The 25,701-nt window shown below is 34.2% G+C and overlaps 1 protein-coding gene across 3 annotated transcripts in view; it reads right to left on the minus strand.

The window, feature by feature from the left end:
- Nucleotides 1-1,964: 1,964 nt before the first annotated feature.
- LOC135687237 (uncharacterized) overlaps nt 1,965-25,701 on the minus strand; it is a 28,256-nt gene continuing 4,519 nt past the window's right edge. The window contains exons 1-7 of one of the 3 annotated variants that reach the window (XM_065203747.2): nt 20,534-25,562; nt 12,646-12,895; nt 8,729-8,801; nt 8,149-8,243; nt 7,499-7,587; nt 6,573-7,125; nt 1,966-4,218 (exon numbers count right to left, since the gene is read on the minus strand). In XM_065203747.2, the coding sequence (XP_065059819.1) occupies nt 3,733-4,218; nt 6,573-7,125; nt 7,499-7,587; nt 8,149-8,243; nt 8,729-8,801; nt 12,646-12,885 (1,536 nt within the window). In that variant the 5' untranslated portion in view covers nt 12,886-12,895; nt 20,534-25,562 and the 3' untranslated portion in view covers nt 1,966-3,732. The other 2 variants (XM_065203748.2, XM_065203749.2) reach the window with 2 other exon arrangements.

Consider the following 25,701-nt stretch of genomic DNA (forward strand, 5'->3'; position numbering starts at 1 on the left):
TTGTATATAATCTACAGTGGGCCTAGAGTAGCACTGCTGTCAGCACTCGGCAATTGACTCAGGGAGAGGGATGAAATGTAGGGTCATTTTGTTTGGCAAAGGGAATTGGTTAATCAGTTTGATCTGTGATTTGTCTCACAATAACAGACTAGCATTAGATTCTATTGTTAATTCAAGATGATAAGCTGCCATGTTGTAAATTTCTCCTTCATCCTCACTGTCATTGAATTGTGAATGTCTTTATTATCTTCATCATCTAAACTTTCTTGACAATAATCTGACTTAATCAATAGTTCTTCTTTTATTTCTGGATATGGCCCTTCTATCTGATCTCCAACAGTCTGCACGCAGGCTAGTCTCCAAAGGCTCCCAACATAGTTTGGAGCGTTGTGTGTACTTCCTAATGTTGAAACTGAAATGGAGCATAAAGATAGATTTTCAGTTTTTTTGTCTCTTGCCAATGTTCTTTGAAAAAGCTGGAGTTTCGTTTCTACCGAGAGAGACAGCGTTAGTTTAGCAAAGAGTCATTCATTGATTCCCAACACAATGTGAAACTGTTTAAAACAAAATGATAAAATATAAAATAACTTAATAATACCCCCAATTCTATTGATCAGTATCCCTGCGTTATTACCCTTTGCGATTTTATTAAACTTATTTATAATTCCATTGAACTTATTGATACTAGAGCAAGAGTTTAAGCTAAAATCTTGCTGAAAATATCGCACTAATTCTATCTATGGAAATCAGCAAGTGGCTTTAAAAAAGTACACCGAATCGCCACAGAATCGCCACATTGCCGAAGTACTGTATTTGAATAAAGATGAGCTAATTTCTATTGTGCAAGGGAAATCGTGTCAACAAAACTGTCTTCAGACTTTAGCATTAAACTTTAGAAAATCATTACTTATAAATAAGTGACTAATAATGGGAGGAGGGTAATAAGCAAAAGGTGAAGCAAGAGAAAATCAACTTTGTTCTCAAAACAAAAATTAAATCAACAGATGAGCACAAATATGGAATTCTATGTAGCTACATAGTTACCTTATTGACTGAGACCCCCTTCACCGATTTTGTCAAATATCTGTTCTCTTGGCTATTTAACAAAATGGCTGCTAAGCTTCTTGTTATCTCACAAAGTGGTCGAAGGGAATTTGGAGACAACGAGTTTCAAGATGATGTATCTTAGGCATTTTGCATGATTTGTACCATTTTGTACAAAAAATAAATTTCACTCTAAATAGTAAGGCCAACAAAAGATCTACAATCAATACAAACCTATGAAAACACCGAGACTTGTTTTTCCTCCCTGTTTCAATTATTACGGTAGGTGCATAAGGTTAAATCTTGCAAAAAATGCTACTAGTAGAATAATCAGATAAAAATGTTTATCGTTTATCCTTGGGGTATAGTCATTATACAGGACTTAAAATGTCAGGGATAATTTGATTTTATTCTATCATTATATCCAAACAGTCTATTTGTTTTGCTCTGTTTCTGAAGATACTCAGAAAGAAAACATGCCACTGTCATGTATTTTGGAAAACCGGTATTGGCACCAGCATTCAAACAAACAAATACGTCCAAACTGCACTTAACTTCCAAACAGCATGTACGCTTTCATAAGCCAAAAAATTATCTGCCTTATAAAATGACTGAGTAGTGAAAGAACTCTGCATATATTTCACTAGTCGTTTTTGAAGTGTTCGAGTTTTTTGTCATTTGTTTGTTTCCATGGTTTCAGATGCGCGACGAAGCATTGGAGCTTTTATTTTTTAAAAGGATGTTTTTAAAATTTTATTGAAACCAATGCTAATGTTTTCTGAAAATGAAAAACATTATCTTTCCTTATCTTTAAGCATGTCGATGCGACGAGCAAAGAGGGCCATTTGGTCGAACCGGCAAGATGCAAATATTGTTCTCATACCAGTATTACACCATACCCAACTTGATTTAGCTTCTTCTTTTTATTGAGGGGTACGTTACTAAAGACCACATTTCTGCTTGCATGAATTCATTTTCATTGTCACTGACTTAATATACATTCTCAGAGTATTTTTCTGCAATGCAAATGGTTTGGGTAGACAAACAAGACAAATCAACAGCATAATGAAGAGTTTTGAAAGAATTTTAAGATGAAAATGAGAGGAGAAATAGGCAACCTTTTGCCCTATCAGAAGCAAGACTTGAATTTAGATTACAGAGAATGCAAATTATTAGAAAGTTTCCACTTTCATGCCATTAAATTTTTGCCAAGATCTTTATTGACTCTTAACATCGATTTGTTTGAATATATGCAGAAATAAAAATCTATGGTCATCTCAAAGTGACTAATAGAAGCAACTAATCGAATCAGAGGAAACATAAACAAAAGAGTCCCTTTCATCTTGAGTTTACATACAACATGTTTGATCCGTTATGTTAATATATATTTACAGTCTGTACATATCTATATCTAAAAGAAACCCCAATTACAAACACCCCATACCTCTTCCAGTATGTGCTAAAACAAGTATTGAATAACGAAATTCTAGTCTTTTTCAGTCTTTAACGAAATTCTGCACAGTCTTTAAGAAGCAATGGTAAAAGTAAAACTAGGTTATATAGATTTTTGGAAGATGAAAAACGTTGCTTTTGCAAAGGAAATTAATGATACATTGCTGATTGTAGAAGGGAGTGGAGTCAAGGTATAGTAACAGAAAGTGTCAAAAATGGCGAATCAGGGCCTAAATGTGTTTTGTATATTCATCATTGGTCGCCTTATTGAATCTAAAAAACCTATTCTATAAATGCCAACACCAGAATGATCTTAAAAAATTGGGGCCCTTACCTCGAGCAAAAATAAGGAAAGTTTTCAGACTGTGCAGTTTGTCAATAAAGAATTTAACATACAACACTGATAGCGTAGCACTGTATAAACATATCTTATAAGATGAAAAAGGCCCACATTTCGCTTTCAATACATAATGCTTCTATCTATTCTTACGATTAGGTTTCCACGTGAAAAAGCACCATTAAAGTACAACCAGATACAGGATTACCCTAGGGGCAGCTGATAATATTATGGATAATCTATTCAATACTTATGCACAGTATATTCACTATTTCTTAATTACAACTACAACTACAATAAATTTTCAATAGCTCGAAAGGTGTCATAAAATAAATCTACAACATCCCACAGACAATTTGAAAGTAGCATTGCAGCAAAAGAACCAAAATACGATCAAATTCGATATTTCTAATGGGCCTAAAATATTTTATCCAACGTCAATTTTGGTCACAAAACTGAGGTCTCTTTACCCTATTCGAAATCTATGATATTGTTGTATCATAGATATCTGTGATAATTTTCGAACATGCCCAGCTTTTAACTTGACATACATCCAATAAAATTTTGGAAGTGCATTTTGTGCCTTACATAAGGTCTGATAGGGAAACGTGTATGTATTCATAATTTATAAATAAAGGAAAATGTAGACTATTTACAATCACCAACTACTTACTAGGTAAGGAAATACGGTGTATTTTTTTGTCTCTAATGCATATGAATAAAAACAGATTAAATGCAGAGATCGTAAGAAGTCATCTTTTATTTTACAGTCATTAAAATGAGACCAGTACGTAAGGAAACAATGCTGTCCACCTCTCGAACATCATGGAAAATGAGCTCACTCAATGAATGCCATTACCAGAGCATTCAAAAGCAATATTTAGGGTTCTTTGAAATCTTTACACAACCTTCGAGTCATCTCTACTAGTCGAAACACTTTCTAATTCCCCCTTGTATATAACTCCGTTGATCTCAATAGAAATTCTGACGACACCAACAGCAGCATCATCCTCGCTTGCTAACCGCATGTTAATGTCAGTTATCTTCTTTGCTCTATTAGATTCGGGGCGATCCGATTCAGAACCGCTTTGGCCATTTGGCGACAATTCCTCAAACCCAGAGCTGCTATCACTCGATTCTTTCTCCATCTTTTCCTCGATAACTAAGTCATCAGGTGAACTGCTGGATGCCTCTCTTTTCACTGGTGACGTCATTTGTGCTGTTTCTCGCACTAGTTGCGCCTCTCGTAATGAAGGCGACTGCTTCAGTGAAGGAGACTGACTTCGAATGTTTGATTGCTCTGACAAACAATAACTGCAAGGACAGGGCACCTTTCTTCCTCTGGATAATTCGCGAACGTCAGCGTAAGGGTACTTGCTTCGTGCCTGGAAAAAATTTGGAAAATTAAATGATGCAAAACTTTCTAAGCGTTGTTTAAGCCAAATTTTCTACGCTAAGTTCTTTCATCACAATTCTATAGAAGATTTTGCAGTCAGTAAGAGCTCATGAATAAACGTCGTGTTCGTGAAAAAGGAGGTTCTCCCATGCAATTTACTTTAAAGAGAAAAAAAAATCAAACAAAAAATCAAGAAATCATAATTGAAAAGAAATTCACAGCTCATTAATTTTGTGAGTTTCCATCAATGCTGGCATTAATCTTAAGCCCCAGAAAATGAGCACCCATCGTAAGTATCGAGATCCTTTACTGTAGCATACATTTCACAACAGTTTTTAAGAATAAAAAAAATTTCTTAACATGAAAAAATACATATAGTACCCTGGATGCTAAGATTAATAGCATTGTAAATAATGATCTTTTATCAAAATTGTAGGAAATCAATTAAGTAAATCAATCTATAGAAAGAGTATTGTTTTCTTATTCAATAATGACACCCCTGGATTGATAGATGCATAGATATTGCCTGGGATTCCTTATAGACCTTTATAAACTTTTGGAAATATATCCCTTGTAAATTACTCTGTCTTCTTCATAGCCTCAGCTGTTGCCGAAGAATGACCGAAAAAGAATGAATTGCTAATAAAAGTAAGCTGCATAGAATTATCAAAGAAAAAAAAATCATTCAGAATTCAGTTGGAAAAATTTAGAAACCTACTAAAAAGATTAGGCAATGGATATTCAAAATTCTTTACGCATTCGAATGAAACTCGACCTAATTAACCATAAAGGAAACCAACAAAGCAGCGTTGGTTGGTAGGCCGGCATACATTCGCAGAGCACGACAAGAAAATTTGAAGATAAAAATTAAATACGAGGCCTCATCTGATTAGAAATCTTCGCAAGGGGCCGAATGAACGAATTCGGTCGTACGCTTAAAAGATCATCCCTCATAATTGAGATTGTTGGGAACATTTGCTTTGAAAATTTACCTAATTCAAACTACAACTATCTAAAATGAAGATATAAGTTTCCTTTGGCATTTCTGTTGCCTATCAGTATCAATTATTCAGTCACAGCTATTCGAGTTCCAGCTGATTTAATTTGGGTCAGCTGATTAGGGTGTAATTAGCTGATTAGTGTAAAGACCAGAGGCTACTGCCAGTCTTGCTTGAATTCAATCACAAAAAGATATATATCCAGAAATATGCTAAGCATGCTACAAAAATTAATATAATGCAAATTGTGTGGTTACACAGCAGCTGTTCGCAAAGAGGTTTACCCAATAGAAAATCCTAGATAGCGTACGGAGGACAATAAACGCTTGTCACCTATCTTTCTTCAACAAAATATGTTTCTGATAAGGTCATTTTTCTGTGTATGCTAGCTAGAGCGCACCTGCATATTAAAGGGAAGTAGCATGTTCCCATTACAACTATTGACCCTATTTACTGCACTGAAAAAAACGACAACTTTAGAGCAGGTGGTAGCCCCGTGTCTCCCCTTTTGCTAGGTCCTTTTAAAAAGAGAAAATGATAAAGAAAAATACCTTAAGAGTAGTATATTGCTATTAAGGCTTCTGGAACCTGTTCTTAATGATTAACCTAGATAGCTGCAGGACTTCACATGAATAAAGGCCATCGCTGATTAGGACTCAGTAACAACGAAAAACGGTATGGACTCAAATAAGACATTGTTTGAGCAATTACCGAAGGCACACCACTTGGCTCTCTCCCCCGCAAGCTGTGTGATAATCACCATTCAGGGCACTCTTTAAAGACGGCCGAGAGCATTCTTTAAAGACAACCGCATTTCTTAATATATGTTCATGTTATCATTATTAAATTGCTACCGCATAAGTTTCTATAAATTTCTTCGAATGACTTGTCATTCATTTAATAATGTTTGATTGGTGCAACAACAGTTAGTTTCGCTCTTACTCGCAGAAAAGTTATCTTTCTAATAATTTTGCTGCTCTAGCCAAAGGCACATATTTGGCCACAAGGACAAACACAAATAGGTGGCACAGTTCAAGTAACAAAAACGTTTCGCTGTATTTGGTTTGCAGCGTATAGATTCTTCTCTTCTCATTCCTCTTAAACTAGCAAATACAATCCTAGGAAACTGCAACTGACAAGAGCCAAAAACAACTAACAAAACACGAGTTAATGAAATATCTGACTATGCCATACTTCGTCTTGTGATATGTTTAGTTTGTGGCTAATGGTCGTATTAAAGAAATTACCTTTAATTATAAAAATTTTATAGTGGCAGATTAATGATTAATATAAAGAAATTTGACTCAGTTTTATACAATTTTTGGGTATGAATTTGAACACTTACATGCTCATGATCTCTTTTATCACGAATGTAGGCATATTCCTCTTTGTGGTCACTCTGTATCATTTGCCTTATGTCCCCATCCCAATCACCGCGACTGTAAGTTAACTGATAAGCTCTTTTCGCCTCATTGTCGTGGATAGGTGGGCTGCAGCGGCCTGAACGGGGATCAAAATGCGACTGCCTCGGTCCAGATGGGCTCCGTTTCCCTAGAATATCTGAGTTAACCAAGACAGGACTGCCATTTCTCAGGATGACAACCTTTGGACTCTCGGGCCCATTTTTGTCAATGATTCTGCTGTCTAACACATCCGCGCGTCTCTTCATGGACATAGTCATACCTCGATATAAGGAATGAGTTGGCGTTGGACGTGGAAGAGCACTGAAAGTTGATACTGTAGGGTATCTGCCATCACCAGTAAACGTCATAGTTGGCTGCGACGGGTAAAATGTCGAGAATCTATCTCGCTTGTTGTTATCAATGGCAGCCTGCAGTTCTTTTGGGGTCGAGAAGCCATGCATCACACACTCATATGTATAAAGGTACTTCAAGTATCTAAAATAGGAGAAAAAAGGCATCCAAGATAAAACCAGAATGCAGAAATTGTCGTTAATTGTTATTAAAGCACAAACTGCTCACCCGCAAAATGCATCAACAAAGCAATATCAAAATGTATTCTAAGATCATAAATCGGACAAAAACTGGTGGGTGGCAAGGAAATATTTAACACCCATAACAATACATTTTGAAAAAAGTTAGATTGTCTTGAAAAAAGTAGGGGAGACATTACCACCCGGCCCCCTTCATCGGAGGCTTTGTTTCATGCAGAGATCTTCATGCGTTTTTTAAAAAACTTCGACAGTAAATTCGACCATTGTTATGATAATCAATGTAAGTCAAGAGAAAGATATAATCCATTGCTGCTTACTGTGTTCTTAGTGTGAAGGCTGCACTTGTAATCGAGGCTGGGAGATTGAGTCCACGTGTGATCTTGCTCCACTGCTTGTTCTTTATGACCTGTAAAGAAGGCGAGACAATTAACTCCAATGCCTACAGTTGTCCTTACGGTTTACAAAATCGATAACCAGATAGTTATAAATCGTCACCAAAATAAAAAGTAGGCTAATTTGAAATCCTATTTATTACATTCATCTCAGTATAACCATATTTGATGCAAATAGTCGTCTGTGAGGAGGTTCACAAAAAATCGCTAGCTTGACAATAATCTTGACGGATAATATTATCTGCAAGGGGCATTTTAATACAGTCTAGTGTATTTTGATTAATCGATGTAAGTAATTTCTATCAGATACAGCAAAAACATAATAGCAGATACAACAAGTGCTTGGAACGGAGCCGGGTGTTGGCTTCTTGAAAACCAAAAGAAAAAGATTTATTGGGCGTAATTCAAAATTTTATCAACATTGTTATTCGTGATGATTGTCAAAACATAAGACAGCAACAATATTCTAGGATAGAATTTAAATTTTATTAAATAAGACCCAAAGGTTTCCCCTTCATTTATCCCTATAAAAGAGGCAGTTCATTATATGATTTAATTCAAGATAAAAATCCTACTTGAACAAGTCCACCATGCTGAACAACTAGGCGATACAACTGGTGCAAATCTAGAATCTGTTTAGCCATGATTGGTATTCGATTCACTGGGGTTCCTAAAGAGATAGAAGATGCACATTAAAGGATACTGCCAATCAGCATCATAAAAAAATGAATGAAATGAAATTTTACAAGTGTTTCTAGATTTGTTTTTTTATCCAAAAAACTTAACAAGACTAATTAATATACTATTGTCACCTTAAGCGTCATAGTCATTTCTAAGGGAAAACAGCTGGGACCATGCTTTAATTTATGTCAAGAGGAAGAAAACCGCCAATATCTTAAACAATGGAAGGTCATTGCAGCTTGAGAGGCAACTTTCCCCTAGTTTAATATGTTAAAAATGCCTTGTTGAGTGTTACGCACATGAACACTTGGATAAGATATTTAGCAGTTAAGGCACATGAAAACTTGGAAAGATTTAGCATGCTATGCTCCTGACACGTGCATAGTTATTCAAATACAATTATCCTCAAATAAGTAAACCTTTTCAATATTCAATATTTTCTGGACTAACGACACCAGGATAACAAAAGCTTACCTCTCTTTCTCATAAACTCAAAGTAATCATCCAAAAATGTTTTTCTTTCGGGATCATCATCCAATTCATACAGCTAAAACAAACGAGAACATTTGTATTATATATATATATTTTATATGTATAGCATTCACCCGAAAAGTGAGTTATACACGAAACAGGCTTGTAGAGATAAAACATGTAGTTTTCTTTTCTCCAACTCAATGCTATATCACGCTCTACGTGCAAATGTATTGAGCACTGTGCTATGGAAATATCAACAGACAAATCTATATATATATATTATATATGTACACATATGGTAAAGAAACAAGAACTTTCGAAGCTAGATATATTATATTATATTATATTATATTATATTATATTATATTATATTATATTATATTATATTATATTATATTATATTATATTATATTATATTATATTATATTATATTATGTTATATTATATTATATTATATTATATTATATTATATTATATTATATTATATTATATTATATTATATTATATTATATTATATTATATTATATTATATTATATTATATTATATTATATTATATTATATTATATTATATTATATTATATTATGTTATGTTATGTTATATTATATTATATTATATTATATTATATTATATTATATTATATTATATTATATTATATTATATTATATTATATTATATTATATTATATTATATTATATTATATTATATTATATTATATTATATTATATTATATTATATTATATTATATTATATTATATTATATTATATTATATTATATTATATTATATTATATTATATTATATTATATTATATTATATTATATTATATTATATTATATTATATTATATTATATTATATTATATTATATTATATTATATTATATTATATCATATAGTATTATATTATAATATATTATATCATAATATATTTTATTACATAGTTTTAATACAGTATAACATCATGATACCTCATTGTATCGTTTCATCATATTTCATCATTCAACAGTATATCATGCTTCAATCATATAGTGAAATACTTTTAACAGCAGTTATAGATTTTATTAAAATATGCAACTTTGAAAAGCGGGCAAGAAGACAAGAATGAAAAAAGCGGATAAGAATGAATGAAAATCTGCCTGAATTGTTTATTCAAAGTAAAATATACTAAGAAGCACTGGGCAGGACATTCAGGATAAGACACGTAGCAAAATTATTTGACCCAGCCAGCCCATGCTGTCTTACTTGATATCGATAATGCAATATAGAGACTATCTATTAACAGGGGTGTTTTAGATATCATTAATCAGGCATTGCACCTGTTTTCTTTAATAAACACATGTGACCTCGCAAAACTGGTCATTTCACATCCTTCAAATAATTACCAAAATAACAATTCTTCGAAAAAACAACTGTGCGTAACGCTAAATGGCTGTTCAATAAAGGCGGGATTGAACGAAAGAAATAGCGCTCGTGTGCACGAGGAAGGCTCTTTTTTAAATGAAAAAGGACATTATGCTGAGAATTGGCGGTATTAAACAAATAATTGCAAAAAGAAGTAAGCCCAATTATCTTCGCACTATTCATATAACGCGAATATTGACAATTTTATGTCTTTCGTTAACGTAATCACGCTTTATATCTATCAAACTTCGACGATTTTTAAGTGCAACGGCGATTCCCGTCAAAATAATAACCATTTCAGGAAGCAGGAACCGTGTAACGGGATGAGGGACTATTATCGAAGTGAAAAACGGTGTTCTCGCGAGAGAGAACATTTTCTGACCCAGAGATTGAGGTTTCTTGCCTAATCATCTTTTATAATGGTCAAAATTTACGTAGAAATGATCCATCAAGCAGTCTTCATGATAAATTAGATCAATAATCTCTGTTTCCTATAGGATTGGGGCAGGACTTCTATTGCATGAGTGGGGAAAAGATTTTCCGCTAAAAATTGTTAATCTCTGTTTCCCATAGGATCCGGCCATGCTTCAATTGCGTGTAAGATAGCTAGACTACACTTAACAATTTAAGGCTGATTCTTTTTACCCATTAACTTCCGAAAAGGTCAGTGAAATCTGGTCGAGTTTACAGTTTTTTCTGTAGTGACTTGAACATCTCTCAGGCCAATTGTAGCTTTCGATGAGCTTGGCAATAAACAAGGATCTGCTTGAAAACATGAGGTATCTTAGAATCACTAATACACTCAATTTTGGTAAGGACCTTTGCATTTTTGGAAACGGGATCCGTACAATTGTCAATTGTCTTTGTTCAGAAATGTTCGCAATTGTTCAGAAAGTATTGATAGTGTAGTTGCCAAGGCCTCTGAAATGACGATCTTGCGCAAATTATGATAAAAGCATGAAAATCTGCACTATTACACAGCTTAATATGCTGAATAAAATCGGTCGTGACCCAGTCTGAGAAATGCCCCCAAATGCTATTTTTAGAATGCTTAATTGTTCCCAGACTCCTAAATTGACTATCTCTATAACTTTGTTGAAAATGGAATCAATGACATGAAAATTAGTATAAATGCTAATCATAATACGGTAATGTGATTTAGATTCACAACCATCGTCAAAAAGCCCCTAAATGCTTTTTTTGGGCCATGTACCCGTTCCCAGACCTCTAACATTTTTATCTCTACAACTTCGCTTAAAATGAAATCAATATCAAGCAACTTGATTTAGATACTAATGATGACAATGCCAAACAGACTTTAATTCGCACCCGTCATGGCACTCTTTTAACAATTGAAGCTTCTTCTCAGGGCTAAAATGGCTTGATGTGCAGAATTTAGTTGAAAGTTGACTGCTGCTTTAGGTTATGTAATAGAAACAGCTTTTTGGTGTTGCATTGGCACATAACCTGTGTATTAAAAAATGGTCTGCAAATATATCTTCCTACAGCTCTTGCCTGCAATTTAAAATCTAAAGGGTTCCAGAAATCATTAATATAAGAATGTGCTTTTCATCCACTTTAATATTCTTCGAGACATTAATTTTCTTTTTGGTCAGGTAGACTGTCGATTTTGCCGCAGAATTTCAAACAACTTTTACCTATTTTGAAGTTCGAGACTTTGCTATAGACTTTCTCCGTTTACACAAACTTGACTCTTCTGGATCTTAGGATGGAACTTACTTGAATTGCGCTATATATTTACATTAGACACTTAATGTTGTTGGTTGATACTGGAACCGTTCGGTCACACGGTCAACTACGTTTGCGCAAGCGCACTAAAAAAAGGCCAACCACGTTTTGATTTGTTTTCAACGACGAAAGTCGCATCTATAGAAGCTACACATAATGAGGTTACGTCAAGCATCTTTCCTTCTCTTACCATACCGGGTTTTGCTCTTCTTTGCAGTCATCCGCAAACCTGTCAAGTGTATGTTTCTGAACGCGTATATTGTAAATCTATTGTAACACCTACTTGGGTTTATTTAAATTTCTATTTTGCTGCCCTTTTTAAATGCTTGCGACTCGTACTAAATGCGTGAGACTTGGTACGTCTGCACCCAAAATTGGACTGGACCTAACTCACAGTCGTCTAAGTGCCTGAAAGGTGGATAGGCGCAACCTCCCTTTAGCAAATTTTGGAAGAAATGTTGCGCTTGTTTGGCCAGCCTCACGTCTAGAAACTTCCAACAATGCCTAATAAGATATCCGGCAATGTTAGGATCAGTAGGAGCAGATGTTGTATTGGTTTGGCCAGGTGCAGTGATTCTGACGGGATCAACCTTGTATAGGAATCAAGAAAATGTCCTTTGTGGTGATTTGTCGAAAAGGAAGGTAAAGTTGTGAAAAATTACATTGAACCGAAACAATATGGTGCATTCACTATACTTTTATACAAAAAAGTGGCAGCCAATTGAATGTCCATATGCAAGCTGAAGAAATGGCATGTTTAAAAACTTACTTGTTTAAACTGCTCTTCAAAAGTCCAGTCCAGTAACGAGTTGCTCTCTATCTCAAGGGGAGATATTCTCTCAATGCTTGTGTCCATCTTCTCAGACTTCTCTTCCTCGTCCACGGAATTCTCCACAGAACTCTCAACCTTCTCCACGTACCTTTTCCAAAATTGCGACGACTCGTTCATTTTCTTTTCTTCTCTCTCCTTCACTTCACTTTTGCGTTCCTCTATAGCAGATGTAGACATCTTTTTTTATCTGAAAGAAGAAATTCAGCTGCGTTGTAACACGTTGTAACAGCAATATATTCCATTTTAGCTTTTGGTACCTCAAAATTTGCAAAATATGAAGATGGTACGAAATAGTGGAAACATTGTTTGAAGATGGCACGAAATAGCGGAAGTAATGTTTAGGAACCAAAATTGGCTGAAAATTGGCTACTTTTGCAATAGTATTCAATTTCTAGCAAGGAAAGAAAGTAAAGAATATGAAACATTTGATTAAAGATTTTGAAAAATTCAAAACAGGGGAATAAAATCTTGAAAGTAAAAAGAAAGACAGGTTTTTGGATAAGTGCTTTAGAAGCGAGCGATATCTTCTAGAAAGACACAGAAAAGTAAGATGTAATAAAAATTTTGATAGGTCAGTCGATGACAAAAACGAAATCTGAATTTTGTCGGATTTTAAGGACTTCTCTTTGCAGAAAAATTAGAATGAGAAGGAGATATGACTTTATCTGTAAGCTAACAATTGCGAAAAAAATGGAAAAAGCTAAACGACAAAAAAACTTATACCAAAAATTATGTTTTATATAAGCGTCTTATAAGCTTTACTTTTCAAAATTTCTATATGCATTTGATGAATATGTTGTGCTCGTTGTTAGTCAGCTCCAAATTCTAAAAAATATGTGATGCCTGGGAAAGACCTATTATTTGTGTTTGCGTTTCAAGCAGCTTACCATAGACATACCATAAAACGTTTCTGGAATCGAAAAAATCATAATCTAGAAAAAACCAAACCTTTTTTAACGATGCTGAAAGGATTTTTCTAGGCGCAGAAAATTTAAAAATAATCGTTTGACAAGATTATGTGCAAAAAATATTAAGTGGTGCATGAAATGGTTTAATTGAAAATTAAATGAGAAATAAATCATACCACTAAAAAGAATTCAGTTTAAACTAGACATCAGCACCATCCCTTAAAGCTGAAACTGTTTCTAAATGAAGATGTACGATCACAAGAATATTATTCTCACCTTGCGTAATCAAGTTCTACTTTTTTCCTCCAACGAAAGAAAGCTTGCTGTAGCGTTACGAATAGATAAATGATAGGAGCTCTAATCGCAGGTCCTTTATACTAGTTGCCCCATTTGCATAATCGCATAAAATAAATGAACACAATAACCATTTGCTTGCATGGCAATTAATGTTTTTGTTCTATGTCGGTGAGTGATGAGCGCTAATAGGACAGCTGAAAACGGACCAGAAAGCGCGGAGGTCACCATGCTGCCAATAAAGAGTAGCAATTTCGCTCGTTTTGCATTGAAAACTAGCCTGTGATAGAGACAATTCAGTGGGCGCATTCGTCTACCTCCAAGGAACACATGCTGTAGCGTTGTAGTAATCAAGTGATAGAATTGTACTGAGCAGCGAAGCATTGTCTCAAAGAATGATGAAGTTGACGACGAAGAATCCTTACATAATAAAATCTTTAGAAATTATTGTTGTTTGAGGAGATTTGAAATCACTGTACAAAGTCGTCCACATAGCTTTTCTTAGACCAGTAAAATTTTGTTATTGACGACGAATTTTCACCTTTTCAACTGATAACACGTGGGTGTAAAACGTTGGACTCATTGGTAGAAGAAATGGCAAACAAAAGCACAAGTAGTTCAACATTGTTCTTTTATAGCTTTCACAACAACAACTCATTGCTAGTGATCAGCCTAGAAAAGTTTCACCGACCCCTCCCAACTAAGACGTATGTCGCTGTTTGTAAATACAACCATTTAAGAGACGTGGTGCATATCACTTCCACCTAGGCCTCTGGTCCGTCAAGATAATGAACAGCTACTCAATTTATAAGTAAGAATTCTCAATAACTTAGATAAGGAAGGCCAATGGATGCAAATGATCCTAATTACCCTTTTGCACCGGTATGTCTGTTACATTTCTTTAATACTCGTCAAATTGAATGAAATTTTCACAAATGGGCTCAAAACCATAGCATTTCCCCCAAGGTACCCCAATGAGTAGACTCGTGTGTTTGTATTTCCTCAATTTTTGCCCCTTTTAAAGTTCCTGGCCATACCCCTATTCCCCTTCTTGTATATTGTCATAATTCTGCTCTGAAATTATTTCCCACAAACCGGCTTTGAAAACTGCATTTATACAAAAACCTTACTATTCAAGTAAATTAAAGAAAAGTGTCAGATAGAGATCATTCTAATTTGGCGATTAAATTGGCTAGTTTGCAACACAACAAATGGCATTTTTCAAACAGGCACGCACTCCCAAGATAAAGAAATTGAGACTCTAATACCAGAAAAATGATCATGCTTTGAATAGCATCCGAGATACTATGGAAGCGTTTCTACAAACGTATGTATCATATTTACTAGAATTAACGGCAGACCTCGAATAAAGAACGATCTTAAATAAACGCTGGACCATTTTTCCTAACTTTGAAATATACACTTTTTTAGTCTATATATATCTTAAGGCTCAAAATTGCTGAAATTTACGATTAATTTAAGAATGATGCAAGGCCCAAGCTTCATCAAGAATTAAATTTTTTGTTATTTGAGCTTTTTGAAAAGCAAAACAAATGCGAGCTTCACAATATATTTTTTGAAATAGACGTATCCGGCCTTGGGGTCATCAACACAATAATGCGACTCAGTTACACCTTGTGTCGCTTAAGAATAATTTAAGAATTATATTAGGTTCAAAATCTTGAAGATTTAAGAATATTGAGGGTCAGCAAAAAATTAGGCAATCTTATAAAAAATGTGTACACGCTTATAAAAAGTATGGTGTTAATTCGAATATTTCCGGAAAACTCGATTCCAAACGGGGTATTGTAAATCATTTCTGACATGGCAAAAATCAAAATTGCTGTCTAAAAATGAATGCAGCCGTATGTTGCAACTCACAGTTGCAACTTAGAACTGTTCCCCTGCATACACCAAAAGCGTGTACAGATCTGCCTAAACGGCATCCAGTACTTTATGGAAGACAGGTAAGCACTTATTTTCATTTTAAATGAATAGGTATTAATATATACTTAATTCTTCGTCTGGCGGCTGTCATCTGTCCACCACAATAACTCCTATATCGTTACTGTTTCTACAAAGCAAGCCACCAGTATTGCAAAATATCTCTTTCTGCATCTTCCCTAAATGGTATGAAGGTGAATGCTGGACTAATTCACCATAAAAAGAAAATAGGCTTAAGACTGCAGAGATGTGGTTTTATAGACGAATGATTAAGCATCAAATGAGGAAGTTGAACAATGCAGGATTAAAAGGGGTTTAATGAGAACCATCCGGTAGCAGAGTTCTTGGGGCATACAAGGCACAAGGATGGATTGGAAGACGCAGTGTTCACAGGAAAAGCAGAAGGGTAACGTAGAAAAGGAAGATTGTGGTTATTTTAAATCAGTAACCTGAGCAAGTGCATTGATTTAGGTTAAACAGAGTAATTGCTGGCTACCAAAGAAAGAGTTGTGCGGAGAAACATGATCGCCAAGGTCCGTATCGGATGAAATCGATTCTTGCAAGCCATCTACAATAGACTGCTGCTCTTCCTGACATTTAAGAAATAATCTAGGAAGCTCTGTTTGGATGTCCTAGCCCAGACCAACTAAATTCAAAAATCAACCCATCGATGATACGATGTAGGCTAGGTATAGAAAAATGAAAACCTGAAACTAAAATGAAGCGAATCTATAAAGATAAGGATTGCAAAATAGCAATAGCAAAATACATTATTAATAAGCTAAACTGCAAAAGAGATTACCCTTCACTTTTTTGGTCTGGACTCTTCAATTATCCCAAAGAGCGAGAAACTATCATCTGTTCAAAACAAACCCCGGAATTTTGGAAAATCTTGAAGCCATCCGTAAACGTTTCGTCAGATCTCACACAGAGAAATACGTTCTTGTCAACGCGAGTTGCTCAATTTTGCCTTGCAAAACAGCCGTGACTTTTGAAAAACTCCTATATAATATAAATATCAGGAAATCCTATCCGAAATCTAGAAAATTTAAAAGTGAAAAGTAGATCATTAAGATTCTACTTTTAAATAAATTAAATGATGATTTATTAATGACCAAAGGAAATGCTTTTTCATAAGTATTAATTCATCCTTCGGCAGTTGGTAATTAAAAATTGATGGCTACTTCTCAGATACTGATCAGAAAAGCAAACACCTTTGAGTGTTTCATGTCATTGCCCAGAAATGTAGTATTATCAAATGCTCAATATTTGCGCAATCTTATGGTTTTCAGACAGATTGTGGCAAAAATTGAGTTAGCAATAAATTAATCGACTATTTGAAGAAAAACACCAGAAAGACCAATGTTGGACTTGAAATCGCTTGTTTTATGTCTGCTACTGTACAGCGTGATTGATTCACGTAACTTGCACCTACAAACATATGCAAATCAATATCTAAAGCAATAGCAACATCAATATAGATTTATCAGGGAAATTCAGTATAAAAAATAACCTAAGCAGCTCCAACAGTTTAGAATTTCCAAATGGCAGACTTAAATCAGATCAGAACGTTCTGAGGCAAAGGGTTGTCGAAAAAGCTTTATTTAATCGATCTGGTCATTACAAGAAACTGTTCAGAAACAGTGAGCGGGCGATATAAAAGTTGTGTTTTTAGATTTCAAAGAGAAAATTGACCCTCTGCAGCTTAAACCTTGAAAATAAACCATCTACCAAACCATAACTAAATAGCCTTGCGCTAAGTACAAGGATGTCTAATGGTTAATAATGTGCATAGAATGGGCATCTATAGGAGGCATGGATGCCCTGAATCAAAGTGCTTTGATCGCTTCATCATTAGAAGCATTTGAGGACCACATCCCAATATGTAACATGGTCTAAGAATGCGTCAGGCATTCACCTTTTAAATCTATCAAAGCTTATCAAAAAACTTGTGCTGCAGCCAATTTCGGTCTTTTTACTTTTTTGAAATATTTTGCATCTACAGTGAACCAATCCATAACTGCGGCAACATTATATTGAAAATATTTCCTCTTTCCTGCGTCTAAAATTTCGTAATGCTACATCTTATAAGAGTTAAAATATCTATAACGGATACAATTTCTTAGCAAGAACAAAAAAAAGCAATAAACTGCTTTGTGTCACGATGGACTGCTATTTTGTCTATCAAAACCGAAATTTGGTATGCGGCTGATCCGGAGCAGAATGTTGCAATGCAACCAAAATCAGTGAAGAATAGGATGATGATATTAAGTTCAATTTTTTTATTGATATCAACTTACAGTTATTGTTCGAGGATTTGTGCTTCTCTAAGCTGTAAAAAGATGACATTTGTAAACATTGATTCTGAAGTTGCAATTCAGATTTTAAGGTAACATCTTTTATTCACTCTGTATCATTGAAAAACCAGAATTTGTGCGGTTTCGAACAGATTTCAGTTCTTATCTACTGCAAACACTCTTAGCTGGGTAAACAAAAGACGAAATACACAAAAACTGTGTTTTTCCCTCAACCCTGGCAAAATTTATTCAACTACTATGTAGACGACCTTTTTAGGTAATACACAAAACATGTTACGAAAGAACTAAAACGAGATCGCAGCAAAATGAAAAAAAAAACAGCTGGCACACGTACAACTAGCAATGCTAAATTTTCTTACATAATAAACAGCTTAATAATTGATTCTGGAAGTGGCGAATTCCACTCAATTTTCATCGACTTTCCAGAATGTCTGATACTTTGATATATTCATTTTGACTATGATTACGAATATGAGTAGCGTTCATAATCCTTATACATAAGTGATTCTTTTTCCAATTAAGAGTTAATGATCTAGGTAATCTCTGCAGTCGTGGAGCTATAACTATAATCTTCCAACAAAGATAATGAAAAAGGCAAACTAAAGCAAATTAACTCTCGTTGGTCGCATCAGGAGATAGCCAGTTCAAATTAATCATTGATGAGCTGAAACCATTATCAAAAAATTGAAATATGATGCAAAAATTGAAAAGGGAATTAACGATTTATGACATTCTAAAAGATTTATTTTCCAATTTGCATTTTACTTTGTCGCCCGCAGTACCAGCACTATTCAGATTTTGGCGGCCACTTTTCGCAACCTTGAACTCCGTTTTCAATTAAAATGGCTGCTGTGGTATCTATCAATTAGTAAAAATTATGGTAGAAGAAGAAGAAGCGACTGAAAATTGAAAACGGCCGGTTGTCATATGAATTTGAAAACAAATTGTCAGAAATCACGTAAACATAAGGCAAGAGGCAACACTGACGTCAGTTTTCAAGGTCAAAATAAATCACCCCCATCTCCCCCACGGAACATTACTAATTTTATGACATTTTTCTAAATTATCAACATTGTTTCAGGGGGGAGGGGGTGCGGGAATAGGAGTATCCGGGAAAGAATTTAAAAATATAAAAACGAAACGCAAATTGTTTGGTGTTCCAAATACTTTTGGCGCTGATTGTAATCATAAAATTAAAGAACCCTGAACCTAAATGCTGCGTTTTCAAACCATTCGCGCGATTTAAGTAAAATAAGACATTTAAAATAAGTCATTTAGATTGGAAATGATTTTCAGACAGGACCAGGTTGCCGGCATAAATATTTTGATTATCATTGCACATACGCGAAAAATGCTTGAATGTTCTGTACTCGAATTTCCTGCCAATATAATCTTGACGATGGTTCACAGAGAAGACTCCCTAACAAAGTTTCGGTTCAATATCAATTTTATTTAAAGGATCGAAAGAATTACCAGTACCGGTTACAACAAAACAGAGGACAAACATAGGATTTTAGGATTTCGCAACATTGTTTCTTAAGAAGTTGATTTTTGAAGAAAATTAAGGACGAATTACGTGTCGTTGATAAAAGTTGAAACGGTTCTGGCATTGCGACGTAAGCTCGGAGAATCAAACGGAAACCGACGATTGAGAAACACGTTTAAACCGCAAGAATTAGCAGGGTGTTGAGAATAAGAAGAACCTTATTCCATTTCCATAACGGCAACACAAGTACAATGGTTGTTGAAGAGGGTAGTTAGAATAAATAAAGAAACAAATTCAACTTTACAAAAGCATCTCTGAACTTCAATTTAATGAATCCTGAGCTTCGTTTTGAAGCAGTTAAACAAAAGAATGAACGACAGTGCTGAGCAAGTAAGTTTTTAAAGATTTCTCTCTTGTTTTGGGAAATTTATAAAGTATTGTATAGAAAGATGACCATGTATCATGAAGATTCAATTCTAGGCATGACAAAGGCAAATGGCCGGAAAGACAAAGACAATTCCAGCCAGGAAAGGAAAATAGCTGTGTTATTACACAAAGGGAAAAGAATAGCTATTATCATTGACCATGAAGGTATTGAAAATAGAAATTAATGTAATAATATCCCTGTGTGATATTGGCTTCTTGTGAATAATCAGAAAAAAATGCATGAACATATTGTTAGATAATAAAACGAATAGAAAATAAAAAGGATTAAAAAGGATGATATGTCTTGTATCTTTTGATAAAGATAAACCTTGAAAATGTTTAAAGTAGTGGGCTAAATAACTCAAAACAGAAGCTTAACATATGTAACCATTACAGTCATGTGCTTCAAGAAAGAAGAAACAGGACGACAAATCTAATTAGGCTCAAACCTGTCAATCCGCAATTTTCTTAAATGCGATTCCTTTGGCCGTTCTCGATCGTTTAGGCAGTCAATTTGTACCGGCACAGTTAGCTTCTCCTATCAAGAGGTTGAAATTGCTTTTTGAAAGAGATGTCATAAGAAAATTTCATTCAAAACATCACTGTGTTTGCAGTCTGAAAAAGGCCAGCTTTCATATGAGCTAAATGTGGTCATTAATCAATCTGTAAGCCACCAGGTGATTGCATTGAAGCGAAATTTCCTCATCAGCTATCTTATTAATTATTAAACGATCAAGACTAAATCAACGTGCAATTCTACCGGCTTATGCCAAAGTGAACACGCTCTCTTGATAGTCTTAAATTATGGATAAACTAACAGATGCAGGATTAATAAGCGTTTGCTCTTCAGTTCCTTAATCGATTATAGTTAACCAAAATATATTTAATCTGTTCTGCGGATGGCATAATATCTTACGACTTCGCATTTTTAGATTGCATAAAAATTAATATGCTATTCGCTAGGATAAGAAAAGGCATCACCGGAGGATTGCTCGATGCCATTGAACGAATTGCATTCTACAAACTTATTTGCACCCAAATTCCCATACTTCAAAGAACGGAATTTTACAAAACAACTAAGCGGAACAGTAATTCCTTTTATTGAAGCATCGTTAACAAATTTTATGGAAATATTACTTTGGTAATATTATTTTTCTTTAAAAAGTTTGCTCGTGTCTATTTTACAAAGGTAAAATATTCAATGATGAAAATTCAGGAGATACCTGATGCGAATATAATATTAAGTGTTATAGAATTGAATTCTTCTTCTGTCCTTCCTTTAAGAAAAACAACTTTTTGGGCTGAATGTGTCTGATTCTATTTGAAATTTCTAAAAAGCAGCGATATCATATCGCATTTTTCCGAAAGAGCATCGACCTCAGGTTCTGCAAGGCATAGTCACCTTAGATTAAAATCTGTGGTTACAAACGATGTGAGAACAAAGTGCGAACATTTTTTGTATCAGTGAACATTCACATAATTGGAATAGCAACTCAAGGTTAGAGTGACATTTGTGAGAAATTAAAACGAAATGAAACTAAAGTTGAGAGGACAAATCTACAATTTCAAAGCAAAACGTTTTGAAAGATATCAACATTTTAGAGTTTCTGTATTCATTTTCGTTACTGGTACCAGCCCGGATAATCATTTTTGTTTGGTAATAAAACTGGAAGATACCCTTACTTTCGCAATGCATTATAATGTAAAGTCAAACAGATGATTGTTGCAGGTCTATACAATTTTGCCTTCATAAAAAACGAATGGATTATGTTCATTAAGTCACTAACAGGTAATTATGAGCATTGTATTCAAAATAAACGTTTGGAAAAACAAGTTTAAGTGAAGAAAGAAAAAACAAAATTAAAAATCCAGCTTCAGAATAAAATAATATAGGGCTGAAAATTGATGATGATTTCATTGGCAACTTTCGGTTTTAGAAATGTATTTATCAAATAAAATTTCACTTAATGTTTATCCAATTATCTACAAGCAATATATGGGGTAATGACGATCAATAATAACCATGAAGGCAACATCAATCATTAACAGGTTAAACGATCTAAAACATTCTGGTATAAAGGCAAATCAGCTACAATTCCGGACAACATTTTTGAGACAAAATGCAATTTTTGCAAATTTCTACTTTACGCTGCCCCTGCAAATTTGAATCCCCCCTTTTCCCGAATCAACTTTGGATTTTTAGTTTTATCATTTTTGCTTCAAAAACATGAATTTAACATTGAATCAGGGGAGGGGGAAAAAGAAAGCATAAAGTTTCCTTGAAAAGTCTCAGCTACTTTTTTCCGGGATTGTAGCTAAGGAGGTATAAAGTTTACTCTTCAACAACATTGGATAAATTTCCGCAAAATGGACAAAATCATTTTAGTAAAATCATGTCGAATGAAACAACCCGATTAAAATTCCGGTGTCCGAAAGTGTCACATGAAGCTTTTTTTATAAAGAACACTATATAAAGAAAACTATTAGAGCACTATCTTTAACATCATTCTTTCTGCTTTGGAATACCAAAGTCTGCAAGTGCAAAGAAGAAATTTTACTCGATGATATATGTAGAACATGGACATTTTCGAAAAAATCCTGAAACTGCATAAAATTATGTTAAGTTTTGTTAAACCTCCCTTACGTTACTTAGATAGACCTTTGTGACAAAAAATCCGTGAGTCATAAACATTAAAAAATTTGCACAGCCTAAGGTTGCAAATAAAGTTTGGTCAAACGAATCAGATTATTTATACGCTTTCTCGAAAAAACTCTCTTTCAAAAAAAGAAAATTGCAGACACCTATGATGATAAATTTGTGGCAAAATAGATGATGATGCACAATTGCAAATGGCTAATAGGATTAAAAGAGGAAAACTGAGAAAAGAAAAAGTATTTCCTTATCAACAGGCTTTCTCTAATTAACCTCAGAATTAACTGTGTGCCTGCCGTTAAAAACATTGAAAGACAGGTTTGCTACCGTCATTGAGAAATAACCTACAGCTGGTACACGCAAAGATACACGAGAATTTGTCAACTACAGAATATAATTGCAAAGAGAATAAGTTGAGAATAAAGATAAAAAATGTTGAGATTTTACAGCGAGAAAGGTTGGTTATGAAAAGTAGCAGCCTGTGTACTACATTCTCTTATGCAGAATATCAAACTCATCTGTAGACCACATTGGTCTATTAAAATTAGGACATCATATCAAATTTTAAGTCTATCTATGATTCATTGGTGGTGAAATGATAGACACAATATATATAGTTTCACCTTTGCAAGCCGAGTTACACTTGGCCTGAAAATTCATTGATCCGTTATTACGTTATGGTTCCATCAACTTTCTAACTTTTATTTAATTTTTTGACTGAACCAAATTTTCAAAAAATAAATCGTTGCCTTTTGATATGAATATGTTGCGATGAAAGTGAAAAAAATTCATTTCGGCTTAATTATTACACTTTTCTAGAGATATTCGCAAAAAGAGTGGCAATTATTATTAAAATCCGAAAGCTGGTATTAGATTAAACAAATGAAATTAATGAGATGTGAATGCCATAATCATGAAAAACCCGTCTGGCGTGAAAATTTCTTCAAAACTAAATAAAAATTAGAAAGAATACCAGTAGATACCAGTAGTGATAAATGACCTGATAACACGGTTGATAATCAAAGGTTATAATTTATTAACAACAATATCTCGCAATTGTCTTGGCCTATTCAGGAGATCAAGACAGAGGGACAGTATCACAACGGATCACTGAACACAACAACAAGCCTTCGGTAGAAACACCAGTTCATGAATCAAATTAATTTACCCAATTTTATAAACAATAGACAGTGATTTCCAATGACAACCTTAAATTGAAAAGCAGGAAAAAAGTTGCTGTGATTATTAAGGATATACACTAATCATTTCAAAGTTCCTAACATTACAAAAGAAACGCGTGGTCGTAACGGTGCTAATCTACCCACGAGATGCAACAAGGGTTCGGCAGAAAGAACAGCATCTTGAAATGCTGCTATGTTTTCTCGAGGGAATTAGAGGATAACGATACGTACATGCTGGAGAGCCGGATTCCTAATATTTTCAATGTGATTAAACGCAGAAGGGTGCTTATATAATACCATTTTATGGCTTGAACTTTTTGTAGCATTAGTTTCGAGTTTCTTACTAACTTACTAACAGCAAGAAATCATTGAAATTTAGAAGTGGCTTATTTTGCCTCTTTTTTCTATAGCAACAGAAATCATCAGAGTTTAAAATTCGGAAAGTCAGAAAAAGCTATTTATGTCCAGGTATCAATCGAAATAAAACTTGGAAGAGTTTCTTAAAAAAATTTTTCAAGGTTAAGTTACACACTTAGTGGGAAGAGAAGGGTTATATTCAATGAGAAAATTTTCATGGGAAAAGATTTAGATTATCAGTAACCATTTCCTTCTTGATAATATACAAATTGTCTTCGAGTCGAACTAAGAAACAATATTTGAATTCTTTAAGAAAGGCAATATCTTTTCAGAAAAGAATCAGAAAAGAATTTTAATTTAAATGAATGGAAATAGATTGAAAAGTAAAAAGGCTAAATAAAATCTACATCTGATTTTTCGGAAGGTGAAGCAATGCCAGTAATATGCTTGGTTGCAGGTGGCAAGTTGATTACTTGTTTCAAATAGACAAATAGACAAATGAACTCCAGGATACAAAACTATTAATTTTTGCAATCATTTTTGCTACTTGACACTTTCAATAATATTGCATCCAACTGTGTTCTATCTAAATTGGCCTTCAAGAATAAAGAGATACCTCTCCTGAAATCAGTACGAGTAACTTTACACGTGTATTCTCAGCGCCAGTGTGCTTATCCCCAGCCGGGTATATGCAATTAAAAAGCATGCGGTTTGGTATCAAGTATCACAAAAAAACGTTTGATAGAAAGTGTTTGCACGTGTCAACTCTAAAGACAGGCGAAGTGCTGCCAAAAGGCGTAATAGCAGCAAAAGCTATAGTTTCTGCCAAACATTCGATATCCTACAATTTGTTGTTCAGAAAAGAAAAGGGGGGTCTTTCAGCGAACAATAGCGTCATCAGCTCGATTGTTTCGTTGGTTTCGAAACATGAATCTGATAACAAAATCATACGCTATCAAAATCCGATTAAATATTTCATAACAAAGAACGTATCGAAACAAGAGGTTGCAAGTTTGGGCCAGTGTTTGATGTCTTTCTGATATTGTGAGCGTATAAATCAAGAGTATACCCTCGTTTTGCAAACAATTATTTGTAGATTTTGCATGGAAAATACAAAAGTACGGATTTTGCGCTACTTCAATTTGTAAAAATGAAATGATAGTTGAAGAAGAGTTTTTTTTCTTCATTTCTTCATGAGGAATAAGTAATTTCATGAAACAGTGTTTTTATATAGACTGTGTATAAGCTTACTCAAAGACTCCCCTTCTATATACTTCTAGAAAACGTCAATATTTAAAAGCACCAAAAATTGCGCAGGTAACTTGTAATGTAACAGGTAACAGAAAACAGAACATGCAAGCAACTACGCAACTGGATTTTAGATACCATAAAGCAATCACCTAAGGCCCTGGTTTATCTCTCTTTC

Source organism: Rhopilema esculentum, chromosome 20 (genome assembly GCF_057945365.1).
Source record: "Rhopilema esculentum isolate cy_ngs chromosome 20, ASM5794536v1, whole genome shotgun sequence".
Taxonomy (NCBI): Eukaryota; Metazoa; Cnidaria; class Scyphozoa; order Rhizostomeae; family Rhizostomatidae; genus Rhopilema; species Rhopilema esculentum.